This window comes from Pieris rapae, chromosome 2 (genome assembly GCF_905147795.1).
Source record: "Pieris rapae chromosome 2, ilPieRapa1.1, whole genome shotgun sequence".
Lineage (NCBI taxonomy): Eukaryota > Metazoa > Arthropoda > Insecta > Lepidoptera > Pieridae > Pieris > Pieris rapae.
In genome coordinates, this window is record NC_059510.1 from 896,268 (window position 1) to 911,075 (window position 14,808).

Consider the following 14,808-nt stretch of genomic DNA (forward strand, 5'->3'; position numbering starts at 1 on the left):
AAATCTTAAAAACGCAACGGACTTTGATGCGGTTTTTTTAATAGAACGAGTATTTGAAAAGGAAGGGATATACATATATTCAATAACATACATTTCCAAATTTTTAGTACATAAGTATTTTAAACATTGAAAAGGTCTGCAAAAAATAGAATTTACGACGATCGGACGCGTTTATCGTCGCACCTATATAGCGAGGAAAATAACAATACATAAAGAAACGTGCTTTTCATCAGCATTGCACCCGCGGGTCGCTAGCATATCGTAAGCACATATAAAAATCATAGCTCCACGCTCGAGAATAATAATAAAGAATAAAACCGTATGGCAGAAACAAACGTGGATTTGTAAGGAAATAGCGGTAATAGCAATAAAATATCACAAAAGCAAACATTCATATGCGATATTATTTTTTAATCCTAACATATTGCAGGCGACGTTTGAGTTGCGACACTATTTTGTTTGTATACCCAAAACTCGGAATATTACGATTCACATACATTCCTTTGTATATTTTGTAGTTTTGTGTCGTGAATGTTAAATGAACACGCTGTTTATTCTGCCAAGATTAATATTTATGGTTTCATCTAGCTTGAACGTTAAATTCAAGATAAAACAGTTATTTAACTTTTTAGTTTTCGGATTAACAATACATTTTTACCAACAATTAAGTTTATAAAACAGAGTACGGCTTTACATAAATTACAATCTAGTATCTGTGCAATAATTATGTTGACAATTTTTTTTACTATATGTTAAAGACTGTTAATGAACATTGACAGTCTTAGGGCCTATTTCACAATGTATGGATAAGTTCGAATTAAGCTATTTATTACTTATTGGTAGGATAAACTAGTGTTTGTTGCGTTTCACAACCGTCAGATAGCGCTATTCGTCATGATACGCGAAGTTTCTTATTCGGAACTTTTATCTACCAAATAATTTATGTGTTGCATAGCTGTTTGGTACTTTATCCATACATTGTGAAACAGACCCTTAGTGTTCTATAATGTTTTGACACTATGTTCGAATGTCCGAGATACCGCACTTGCACTAACATTCAATACACTAGTTTTATTAACTCAAAAGGCCTAGTTCTCTTGAGGCGTCTTATTCCTGTTGTTTCAAGAACGTGGGCTCTCTCTGCATTTTCTACCGCATTTACCATGAAGAGTGTTAAGAGGAGTTGTTCGGTCTAATAAAAAGTAGGTACCATCCGTATCACCTCCACGTCCATCGTTCCACAACTGAGCGTTTTCTATGACAATTTTTGCCGCGCACCATCGCTATGTGGAACCAGCTGGCCACTGAAGTACTTCCGAACCAATTTGACTTAGCGTCCTTCAAGAAAAGGCTGTACCAATTTTTAAAGCAACGAAACGGAAGCCAAATAACGGCCGGCAATGCACTCGCGAGCCCTCTGGCATTGAGAGTGTCCATAGGCAGCGGTATCACTTAATATCAGATGAGCCCCCTGCCCATTTTCCTCCTATTTTATAAGAATACTACATTCTTTAACAGCTATATATTTAATTAATAGGGACTACCAAAATAAAGCACAATAATACGCAATTACCTAAATTTAAAAAAATATATATTTAAATTGTCACAAACACGTTTCAGACAATCAATTATCGGAATGAGTGTATCACATGGTTCGGACGTAACTAGTGAAATACAAAATGCCAATCGAAGCCTAAACGACCCTTTATAGTCAAGAAAGCAATTTCTATACGCTCTACAGAACTGCACAGTAATGGTGTAGTTTACGAACTCAAACAGTGATAAAAACTAAATCGCGAGTAACGTTCATATTCTTCCGATTCTTGTCATAAGTGCCTTTATTTTATTACACAACCTTGATCTCAAATTAAGCCGAACACTGACTTACTAACTTAATGGGCAGATGGCATCAAAAGAAGTCTCCATCGCGTTCTGTCTTGAGCCTCGTATTTTACCTCGCTCCAAGTCTTTCGGGCTCTGTTTCCTCATGTGCAACTGTATGATATGTCTTGCCTGTCCTTGCGTGTTCCAATCAAGCGCCTGCTTCCGAATATAATTGGAATCTCTTTATCTGCGTCGCTTGATCTGCTGGCTAATCGGGTTTTAAAAAATACATACAACCCTTAATTTTTACCTCTCAACGATCAACCAGCTAGTACCTAGAACTTAAAAAATCTCTTGTGATAAAAATCTCTTCTCTAAATTCTATCTTTCTTATACAGATAAATATTGCTAAAATAGAATCTATACTTATAAATTCAAATAACGGTAATCAATTTAATTTGAAAACAATATTTAAATTGATTATAGTACTACCCCACTACATATTGTGTAGGCTGTAATGGCGACTTCAGTCGTATTTTGTTTCCTGCACATGTGTTCAGATGTTTCTGTTTTAAAATACCCAATAATAGTGCAATGGACTCCATAAAGGACAGATGTATTTTTGTGCCTTTTACAGAAAATAGACATACCCGGAGCCTCGGCCCTCACAATGTATCTGACATTGTGAGGGCCGTTTGCTGAGTGACTTCTATGATTTCTCGACCAGAATCAACTAAGTCGTCAAAGTGTAAACTATGAATATACTAGAGTCAAATTTTAGATAACCTGCGCTATTTAGTTATTGTGATTAGAATAAAACATAATCGTAACTTTTAACGACAAAAGATTCCAAGAACGGGTAGGTACATAATATTTTTTGCGTAAAAAAGCCATCACTGAAACCAAGGAACTGCTTGATAATTATTGAAGACTGCAATTTGAATTCAGAAGTGGTTTTCTTACTGCGTATCTTCAAGGAAAGAGCGTCCTCTGGCATTATGAATGAGCGTAAATCTATGGACGGCGGTATCACTCAACTTCAGAAGAGCCTGCTGCTCTTTCCTAGGCATCCGCACGATGGGTGCCGCGTTTGACCACTTCAAAAGAAAATGTAGCGATACCGTAGAACATGATCCACCTCATTACATCAGGGGCCAAAGGATCTCAGGATAGAGGGTTGGAAAAAGACCAAGATGTCTCTTTCGGGTCATTCATGTCATTTAAAGTTAATAACGATGGAACCCGTTGACCTGGCTGGCAATACCAAAAATCAAACTATTTAATCACCTTCCTAGAAGTTAATCACTGACGTGTAATTCGGTCAAGGGGATGGTTTGAATTTTTAAAAAAGGTGCTTTTATAGCGTGGGCGAATATTAAGACCATAATTTGATACCAATTCAAAAAAACTTTATGACATTATGTTAATATTCTTATTATGATGATTAATTATAAAAATTAAAATGACATCTATTTAATTGTAACTTGATTTCATTTCAATGCACTTGTAATATAATGTTTCAAATGTCTTTTCTTAAAATCAAATAAAATGCAACATCTTTGAATATCTGGGATTTTATTCCCAATTAAATACGTTAAACAAACTAAAAAATCGTGTTTTAAAGGTTTTACTAAATTTTAATCTTCGTTCTATTTTGTATTCAATGAATTTTTCCAGCCTATATAAAAACCATATTATACTGTAGATTGGGGTTAGAAATAACAAAACTCAGTTAAAAACAGGTACATTTTATTGAAAAAAATATTTACACAGCAAAACAAATAAATAATCTTATGTTGTATATTAGTCTATAAAACATTTAATCCACTGAAATAAAATACTATACATAACTACATTTAAATTATTTACAATAATACCGCTTCAGAGGGTATGACAGTGCATTTATAAAACAATATAACATTATATACCTCATCTCGAGACTGTATTTAGGACATCTAAATGGAATACCTAAAGTTTAGTTGCGATAATATAAAAACAGTTATGTCTGAAAGCCATCTCCCCGTGGCCTATGTGAAGTTCATAACAGGGATAGACTTCTGGACTAAGCTATGATTAAGAAATTTCAAAGATCACATAAATTATTTTTACACTTATCTAACAATGACTGTTAACAAATTGCCTATAGTTGCACATCTAATGTCTTCTATTTAAAAAGTTTTATATCTATATTATTATGATTGTAAAAAGCGCATCTCCCTTGTACGGAGCCATGACAGGCCACAGACTAAAACATTTTTAATCTATGGAATCGATTCAGTCTGTCAACTGTCACGCGCAACTTAAAACTAAAATAAAGGTACCCGCCCGTGATGTTATAAAAAATCTCGAATTGTTTATGATTTTTAAAAATCTTTATCACAATAAAATAATTTGTTCAATATTGACACGTCTGGCCTAAATCATGTCATATAGGCCTACCAACTACATATTAAAATTTTCGTCACATTATTAGCGAAGAAACAGTATTGCCATTTTAATTTTAAATATCAAGCATAAAAATTCTTGGTTAATTTAATAATAATTTTTTAATCAAGCCATGTCTTGCAATTGATTGATAGGTTTTTTATGACGTTTTTCACGATTTTTGACTTGGAATTCGAATAAAATGTTTAAATGGCAACACTGTTTACACTCCGTCTGTCACTATAAAATTAATAACAAAACTAGCGCGAATCGCGAAAAACAAATTGTAAAATAAATACTGTACTTATGTATGTACCAGGCCAGAATTATTGTCAATTACAAATATCTACAATCGAATATTTTGACTAGAAATTATAATTATATATTTTCTAACAAAAATTTAATATACAGTGATAAATAGCGTATTTCCTTATTATAATTGTACAATGTCGATGAAGTGTTTACATCGATCCGGATAAAGTAGACATCCATTTATTCTACGATAAATAATTTGATATGAAACGCCATTTTATACACGATAAACGAATTTTGTTCTACACAAATTCTTTACTGAATCATAAAAAATCTCAATATATAGCCAATCTCAATAACTTATAATAAAGAAATGTGGAAACTGAAATCAATTACACTAGCTACAGTAAAGTTATTGAGACTGAATTTAATATAAAATTGGGGTATTATAAAACCAGAAATACTATTTTCAAGATAAATTTTACATCGGGATATCTTTAAATTATACTTGTTTACTTATAATCCAAGCTATACCCCAAACTCTTTTATCAAATCAAACTCATAATTCATTTTTAAACATTTCTATATCGTAAGTGTTTTAAAAGTTACTCGTAACTAATTGCACTCATCCAAAGCAATATTTCGTCTCTTTCTGTCAAATTGCCGATACGCTGTGACGAAAAGAGACAAGTGCTTCGGTAAAAACAATAAAAATGGACTTCGAATACTATGCGCTAAGCAACTTAGACATACTATGAGAAATAAGGCTGTTAATATTTTATTAATAAAAATACATGTTATAAAACATTTTAGCTTGGACTATAAGTGCACCGAGAACTCCCATCAGCTGCCTCCGACTACACTGTCCACATCTAAAATCTATTGGAATAATATTCGAAGATATTAGGAACCATCGAAATATTGATCATGTCTAACGAGTATCTAAAATTTGAAACAAAAACGTATTTACAAGTGAAAATCTCTCGTATAAAATCATGATTTTCTATTGAAACTTGCCCAAAAGTTGTCATCGCGAATTGCGTAACCGAGTATCGACTTTTATGTTCTTCTTACACTTCTCTTTTCTCTTATCCTTCTTCTTCCTTGGGGTCTCTGTTATCTCATCTTCGACAAATGCCTCACCGCGTTCCGAATCGACAGTTAAATTTGTACCATCGCTTTTTTTATCCAATTCGGACATCGCTTCTTGAATAGCGTTCTCTAAAAGAGTGTTCAATTTTCTGCTCCTGGAAATTTTACGACACATTGTTTAGCTAGCTAACTAACAAAAGCATGCTTAAACCTTATTTAAACATTTAAAAATCTATATTTTGATTATCTTTAGGTTGGGTTAATATTACACTTTTTGTTAAATTAAAACTAAAATCGTACATTGTCTAGAAATAACAACTTATATTAGAAAAACGATAAACAATTCCGGTAATACACAAGAAAAAGGGTCTCTCATTTCGAAATAGCAACGGCCTTTTATAAAACGTGGACTAAATACGGTGTTTGTTACCATGGTAACCATTACATTAAAAATTGGGTGTTTAGTCCAGACTTTATTACACCGCTGCAAGTATCCTAGCTTCTTGTGTCTTCTCCCATTATCCTTTAAAAATACAATTCTTCTTACAACCGAACATAAAAACAGCCGATTCCTAGACAATGTATCGCCAAACGTGGTAACGTCCACTCACTTCCTGTGCTTGGTTCGTGCCGCGTGATGAGCTTCCAACCCTTCGGTGAGGGTCAACAGCCTTCCATCATCCACGTGACTCGGCGCCTTGTCGCCGCCAAACCAGCGCACATTCCACTTGCCATCATCACACCGACCCATCAGTTTCCCCGGCCAGGAGACGTAACCCTTGACCGGACCCCAAACTAAATCTCCCACTTGGAACTTGGACTCGCTCCTCGCATCTAACACACCAAGACGTTTAGACTCTATCCGACACCGATCCATCACCTCGATCAGAAAGCCGAAGCAAATTGCTCTTCACCCATAGGCTGGTATTTCAGAACGTTACAAGATTGCTCTAGGACTGCGATCAGTCGCAAGCCAAATCTATTGTCGACGTTTTGGAATACTGGCCTTAGATTGAGAGTACAGAGGCGAGACTGTCATATTAAAATTCAAAATGTTTGACGTATAGTTTACGCAGTCTCGACTCGACCAAAGAAATACTACACCAACTTTTGTATTCTCAATTTTTTAAACCCCAGCCCATTTTTGTATGACATTGCTAATGTCTTCGATGTGAGTTGGGTGCTGATGTATACAAGCTAATAGCGTTAACAATTGAAAAGCTTATAGTTAAATAGTTTAAACATTTTGCGATGTTAAGTGTATACAGAAGTACCATTTGGAACTTTCAAATAAAAAGGGCTATTTGACAAGATTTGTGATAGAACCTACGTATTTATAATTTCAATAACCCGCCAAAACGCGACAAGACAAGATGGCGTCGCACCAGTTCCTGTGACGTACCATGCCAAACGTTTCTAACGTTCTTAAATTACACGCTTTGTGTGTTTTTTTATCAAAAAGAGGCTCAAACGAAATTAAACTCCAAAACAGTATCCAAGACAGACGAAGACATTGTTTACTGACACGGTACGTCATCGATACGAATACTCTGTGACTGTTTCACGTGACTGACGTATAAAAATTATTTATGAATTTTTGTAAAATTAATAATTATTTACAAGTTATTTTACTTATACAGATTACTCTCCAAAACCCCTTCATTTTTCATAGAGGCAGTTCAAGTATTATGAAAGTATATTTACTGCTATAATAATAATAGTACATCAACATATTATTTTTTGTAGAAATCCTTGAAAATGCATTTCGTTTTCAGGCAAGACAATGTGTGGGTAAAATGAGTCAAAAAGTAAGTAATTACGTAGTCAGCAAATAAGACAATAAAATTCCCCCTCCCCCCCCCCCCTTGAGTGCTTCCGTAATACTTGAACGGCTCCATACTGTCAAATAGCCCGAAACAATTTAAATATAAGATCACAATGTTTCCTTTGAATTAAGTAAGAAAATTCCAAATAGTGAATTACAACGACTGATCAAGAACAATGTTACATAGAATGAAATGTGCTTACTTACAATGATTATGAAATGATCGCTTTACAATGATGCGTTAGTATAATCCCAATTCGTGAGCCAATTTTGTTACTTGGACAAGTGCAACGGAAAGCAAATATATAAAATTGGTTTCCACTGCACCGTTACAGCTGTATCTTGTATTAACCCAACCAAAGAAAACCAATATCGCATTATGAGGAAGCTGAAATACGATAATACATTATTTTACCGAATGCGTTTCGCGAACTCAATAAAAAAGATTTCTAAGCACTGTGGAATACTCCAAGAATTTAGGAAAAATAAGACAAAGCAGTTATAAACATTACGATCACGATTATTATATCTCGCAGTCAACTAGTTTAATTAGCTGTACAATTAACATCCTAGCGTTTTAACTAAACAGCGCCGTTTAACTAACGACCTGAAAGATGCAGCCGTTGCGTTTATTACAACATTTAATAAACTGGCAAATGCTTAGGCCATTCGTACGATAGTTATTATTTGACAGAAATAAAATAGATGAAGCATATGACATAAAAATATTAAAACATATTCACATTTTAATTGTCACTACACTCTTCCATTGTACTTGTTGTTTTTTAGGAAAACACCATCAAAATAATGGTTTGTCGACGCCAAATTGATAGTTTAGTTTAGAGAGTGGCAGAAAGTGGAATTAAAATTAATTCAACAGTCAACAAGCTAGGAAAGTAATGAAACGTCATCGATCTAAGTCATTGCCTAGCTGTTTGATGAACTGGCTGAACATCTTTCAGGCCGCTAGTTAAACGGCTAGCCTGTTAATTAAACGCCTAATTAAGCTTCGACATATTATATAGTATATATATTTGCTGGACAAAATATAGAAATACCAAACAGCAGTTTTTTTAACCTTTTACTAAATTTTGTTGGAGTATCGAATAACTATGACGTAACTATAGACGTAAGCTATGTTAAAATATTTCTTCTATAAGTAAGCAAATTATCCTAAGGAAGCTTAGGATAACTTGCTCCGCTATTGACCAATAGATGGCGCTATTTCACAGTTGAGTTCGCGAATAATGAGGACGCAAATACATAACCAATACAAGACACAACATTAAATAATTTTGAATTTTGTTAGCTATGAGAAAAGCGTGAAATGGTTTCGATTAGTACACAGGAATTATTCAGTGTATTTACAAAGATGGTGCTTCGTGACCTGGACGAGACAATTTTCATTCATACCTGTTTCTCATTACTTAGTATTAAATTTGTAGTAACAAATTCAAAATATACTCTATAACATCTAAACCAGCAAGTGTTTGTTTGCCATTTAAAAAACAAATATAAATACACTTTAGACACTTAAAGTTGTCTGAAGAGCAACATCATTTTATGTATGTCGCAGTGAAGTAGTTAAATCAGAGTTTAATGAATCTCTAGACAGTTATAGATCAATATTCAATCAAGTCAGAAGACAGATAGTTGAAGGGTTTCGCCGCTGTTTTTTTATAATCAAAATGCTAGCGACTTGATTGAATATCGATCTTAAATTAACTGTCTTGAGATTCAACTAACTCAATGATTTAACAACTTTGCTGCGACATACATATTAAATTATGTAACACTTGAGAAAAATAAAAAAAATATTGCACATAAAGAGAAAGGGCATTAAGTATGGTCTGCCCATAGTCTAAAGATCACTGTAAACCACTCTTAAAGGTATGTATGAAAATTGACATCCAAAAGAAAGAATATTCCATAAGCCAACTCACCATGTCCGGGCCCCATTCGGTCATATTTGTCCGAACTAGTTCCCTGATAATGACTCTTCTCTTGCATGTCATATTCCAGATCTTTCATATAAGTCGTCCTCATAATCTTCTCGTTTCTGTAAGAGTCAAATTCGTTTTTGCGCTTGTAACATGGAGGGCGGTCGTATATATTGGAGCCCATGGGCAGAAGTTGATGCTGTGCCGGCCCAAGGTATGGCATCTCGGTGGATTCCACGCGGTTAGGACGCATCAACTGCATATTTGATAGGAGATCTGGAAATAGTTTTTATAAATGAATATACATGAAAGGTACACATTTATTACCGCCCCACCGCCCATGGACACACACATTGCAAGAAGATTCGCATATGCGTTGCCAGCCTTTTAAGAATTGTTAAATACTATTTTAAAAGTGTAACTTTAGTTTCTTGCCAGTTCTCAATATGAAACTATCATTTGGTACTACTCGTAATTTTTTTTCAATATTTTTAACTTCCAAAAGTGCCTTTTAGCCTAATTGAAACTCAACTATTTGACTTTATTTACTTTGACTTTAATATTATCTTTAGGATTCTCAGTACATGGATTGAGTAGAGATGACTGCCCCTCTTGTTATATAAATCAATTTAATCCATAAGTATATAACAACTTACTAGACGCATCAGTGTCGTGGGGTTGTTCAGTTCTGGGAACCGTCCAGGCGCGTTCCTGGGACTCTGCCATGTCCTGCTCACTGCTCGACACGCATTGTACCATACCCTGGAATCGTGGACATACCATATCAATATACTTTATACAGTAGTTTTGTTGAACTCAGCCTCTCATCTCTCTCTTTCCACAGTTTAAACGGAATTACTTCAATGTACTATAGTTAAAAAAAATGGATTGAAATATGTAATGTAATTTCTTTTTTTGATTTGGAATACTTTTTTTGGAATACATACACAGAAACATACAAAATAATAATAATCAAAGAAAAAAATAAAGTAAAAAAAATGAGAGTTAAGATTTTTTTAAAGAACAAGTTGAGTTTTGAGTATGTAATGAGTGTGTGCTGTGGTTGTAATTGGTCCTGGCTCAGCAGTGCTGAGGAGGAGCAGTGTTCCACAGCGCTGGTCATTCTGCCAGAGACCACAGCTAGTTTGCGCCTCATTCCGATCGTTCGATCAGTTCCGATCAATGATACTTCCATTAAAGTTTAACCTCTATTAAATAGGGAAAAATAAACTTACCGAAGAATTAACATCAGCGGGCTCCGGTGATTTTGTTGTTGTATCTGCGTAATTTCCCTGAGTGGAGACACAGCGTGAACCATAAATTCTTGGACTGGCCGCTTCAGAGGCACCCAACGGACTGTGCGTCGTCGTATCTGGAGGACTACTCCCCGTCACGGCTTGACTACTGGGAGACTTCCCACCCCTCTGCTGGTTCAGCAGGGTCTGCGTGGACACCGAGTGCCGGACGGAAAATTCCTCTTGCCCCATCTGCGGACTGAACTCATTCAGAAACTTGTAGTCCTCGGAATTCACTTTATTCTCTTGAGGGATTTGAGCCTGCGGCCTCTCTTTTTGATCCTCTAAACTTTCTGTTTGAATAAACCTCTTCTGTACTTTGTTCATAGCATCCATGAAGCGTGATGAGTTCCCTTGTAAGTTCGCCGATTGGGAGTTGTGAGAGTTGGAAACGAGGGTTGTCTGTTGCTGCACTATTGTCGTGTTTTGTTGAACGAATGTGGAGTTACTTCTGTTGGACGCGGGTAGGGTGACCTGCTTGGGAGATAAGGGTACCATCAAGGTTTGCCCAATTTGATTCGTCTGTATAAACTCCTGGGCTTGAACGTTGCCAGATCTTACTTGATTCTGGTTAAAGGTGACGTTCGTCGGGCTTAAGTTTGTCAGTAATGGGCTTAACTGGCCGTTGAAGTTGGGACTGTTGACCATCATCTGACTATTAGGCGACAGGAATTGTGCCCCAGGGCTGTGTTGAGATTGGATGATCTTGCCTTGTTGATTTTGACGTATGACGACGCCGCTGTTCGTTCCTGTGGTAAATACGCCCGGGTTTTGTACTGGCGTAAGAACATTTTGGCCGTTAACAGTTTGTAACTGTAATTGCATTGGCATTCCAGAAGAATTATCCTGGATAATTGTCGTGCCATCGGCCGTCATAACCATTCCCCCGAGATTGGGTACTATGAACTGCTGGAACGTTGGAAAGTTTGACATCACGTTGCTAGCGTTATTAATCAAATTGACGGGTTGCAATAAATTTATTTGTTGTGATGGTGATGTATTTGTGATGATTTGTTGTGATCCAAAGTTGTTTGAGTTGCCTTGTCCGTTCATGACGATATGTGCGGGAGTACCAGACTTCCCGGGAACAATTGTAAGCGCTTGCAGCATCGGGGTTGGTGAAATATTATTTGTCGGCGACAGCTGAAAGCCTCGAGGAGAAAACTGTGGACTAGAATTATGTTGAGGCGACGAGTGGAGCATAATGTTATTGGGATTCTGCTGTGGAGCCGTTATTTGCAAGACGTTAGTAATATTTGCAGTTTGACTTTTCTTCTTCTTACTTCTCTTTTTAATACTCTCCGGCGAAAGCATCGCGACACCCTGCACGAAACTCTGACCGTTTTTAACTTCAATCTGCCGAGATGATTCGCAAGATTGGCCAGACACCAGACCTCCGGTCACGATTTGAGGAAGCACTGTATTCTGTTGTACAACTTGGCCATCCACAGCCATCATGGGAGGCTGAATCATAAAAGGCGTGGGCAAAGTATTGACTACAACTGTCGGTTGATTCACCATCGACTGGCCGGCTGGAACCATTTGGCTCACTGAAGAGGTTACACTTGTCACGGCATTGGACATTTGCGATACGGTCGAAGTATTTTTAGGTGGCGGGGGTGGCATGTGGTTGCTGCTGACTATTATCTGACCGGTAGATGAGATCACAATCTGACCGGGAGTGGCTCTCTTGCCCATAGTCAGTGATATACTTTGAGTATTACTTGTTTCCGGTTTAGCAGGAAGACTGCTTATCACATTTTGAACCATTTCTAATGGAGACTTTGAGATCATATTTTGTGCCGTAGTACCAGCGATATGAAGAGGATAACTCGTAGGTAGATTGACAGAATTTATGAATGGATCCGGTTGATTGTTGGGTATCGCATACGTTGTCGCTAAATTGACGCTTGGCGGTGGCGGAGGTCTGATGAAATTGGCATGTGACGCATTTATAGAAGTCGTTGCCGTGTTAGCTTTTCCAGCCAATACAGAAGTAATCGTATCCCTGAGCACAGAGAAGCTCGCCATGGTGGTGACAAACGTTTGTATATAATTCGTTTGTATCAACGAGTACGGCGGCCCTCCCCCTAAATGAGGGGGAGGACAGTAACCCGGCATAGCATTCTCATATCTCCTTCTGGGTTCGAGTCTAAACGTCTCCTGCCTTAGGCCAGGTTTCACGCCGACCATTGATATGTTATCTACTTCCATTAGGTTTTTATTTACATTGTGGTTTGATATAAAGTGCATCATTTGAGTTCCGGTTATCGATTGAGGGTTGGGAGGCCCAGGCGAATTGTAAGGGTAGACTTGACTATTAGGCGTTGGGGGGTTACTGCTAAAGTTATCACGGCTAGAACCAGGGTTTGAATACGCTGGGCTGGGCATAGGGAATGTACAATTCTGCTGTTGAGAGCCATTGCTGCCGCCACTGTGTGGTGTGTCAGTACTTCGCGAACTATTAGATAACGTCGGGGAAGGCTCTGGAGGCTGCAGGGTCTCTATCGGTGACACATTACTGGTGCTGACTACGCCCGCCTGAATTGGCCCACAATTTTCATTCGACAAGGTATTTCTTTCGAGAAACGTCGACGATGTGACAGGACTCTCGTCGAAACCGTGTTTAGGACTAGCCGTATCGAGATCCTGGTAAATATTATGCTTGAGTTTATGTCTCATGTGAGTTTCTCCTTCGCAATTATTACCTTTGAATGTTACATTGCAGCCTTTGCAACATTGTGACATCATATTTTCGGAAGTCTTTTCCGGCACAATGCTGCTGTCTGGCGTATGAGGCGAGGGAGATGAATTTGGTACCATATTATTTCTGAACACGTTGATTGGTTCATACTGTTTATTTATTGGTTTCCCTTTTTCGGTCTGATTTTGTGAATTGTAAGAACTCGTGGAGGCTTCGTACGAATGGCCTTCATACGCCGAATTGACGCCGACTTGACGAGATATCGTGTTGTTTAAAAGTACAGTTTGTTGTGCCAAGTACCCGCTTGGATCATCCATAAATGATGGAACATTACTGCTCATAATATCGTCACACGTTTTCTTTTGATCTTGCAAATATTTCATTCCATTGTTTCCAAAGACAATTTGCTTGTTTTCTATTTGATTATTTTTCTTTTTAGGTGTTTTATTCACCTTCCCTTTCTTTTTGTTGAGATCCACGTTCGGCCACTGCTGACTCATCATGTTATAATGCTGCGGCAATGGCGGTACTCTGGGGCACATCACTTGGTTCACACTTTGTTCGTTGTTAGAGAAATTATTTGTTTGGGGGGTTTCTTCTGGATTTGTGTTAACATCATAATCCAAACCATCTATTTTCTGTAACTTTGTGCTTGGACTTGTTAATGAGTTAGGGGTACCACCGTCAGTTCTTTTAACCTGCCAAGGCGGAGTTTTTGCTGAATTTGTTTTAACAACAGCGCCATTCTGTATAACCAATTGGTTTTGTGGCACAAACTGATTCTGTATTATTTGATTATTCTTATTTATATTTTCCGTCATTTGCGTTTTGTAGCCCTTCATGACCTCTATCTGCTTTTGATTTCTCTGAATGAAAATTTGTTGCTGTTCATTTATTTTCTGCATTACCTCTGGCGTAAGAGGTTGATTTAATCCGCAAAATATTTGAGACTCCTCTTTCGTCTGTTTTATTTGCATTTCCTTATCATCATCTTTTCTTTCCTGTTCTTTATTGTGTGGAATAATACTCATAGAATTTTTGACGTTAGCTGTTTTATTGTAGCTTGTATTAACACCAATTATCTGTCCATTAGTTCCCAATACTGGAAGACCAACGTTTAAAGCATTATTGACATTGGATGGCAAAGCCTGATTTGGTTTCTGGTTCATTTCAATATTTTCTGGGTGCTGAGTTATCCAACCACTGCTAACAGTCAAATAGTGTGAACTTCTCTGCACGTGCGTTTCTTGTTTTACATCTTCTGGGATAGCATTAACCATATTTTGTTGTGAGAAGGGTAAACACTGCTGATTCGCAGGCCGTTGAACTATAGATCCAGGAGACGCTGTCCTTTTCTGATCTTCAAAAGTCTGCAAAATAAAAAGAGGTCGTGATATATCAAGTAAATTGTCCTATAAATATGATTCACAAAAGCGATTCGATAACGGTATT

General features: G+C 37.0%; 1 protein-coding gene across 2 annotated transcripts in view; it reads right to left on the reverse strand.

Moving 5' to 3' along the window:
- Positions 1–4,386: 4,386 nt before the first annotated feature.
- Positions 4,387–14,808, reverse strand: part of LOC111004091 — a 68,625-nt gene continuing 58,203 nt past the window's right edge. The window contains exons 5-9 of one of the 2 annotated variants that reach the window (XM_022274936.2): positions 10,593–14,726; positions 10,014–10,119; positions 9,361–9,633; positions 6,204–6,426; positions 4,387–5,747 (exon numbers count right to left, since the gene is read on the reverse strand). In XM_022274936.2, coding sequence (XP_022130628.2) covers positions 5,528–5,747; positions 6,204–6,426; positions 9,361–9,633; positions 10,014–10,119; positions 10,593–14,726 — 4,956 coding nt within the window. In that variant the 3' untranslated portion in view covers positions 4,387–5,527. The remainder of the gene's footprint in view (positions 5,748–6,203; positions 6,427–9,360; positions 9,634–10,013; positions 10,120–10,592; positions 14,727–14,808) is intronic. The other variant, XM_022274938.2, reaches the window with a different exon arrangement.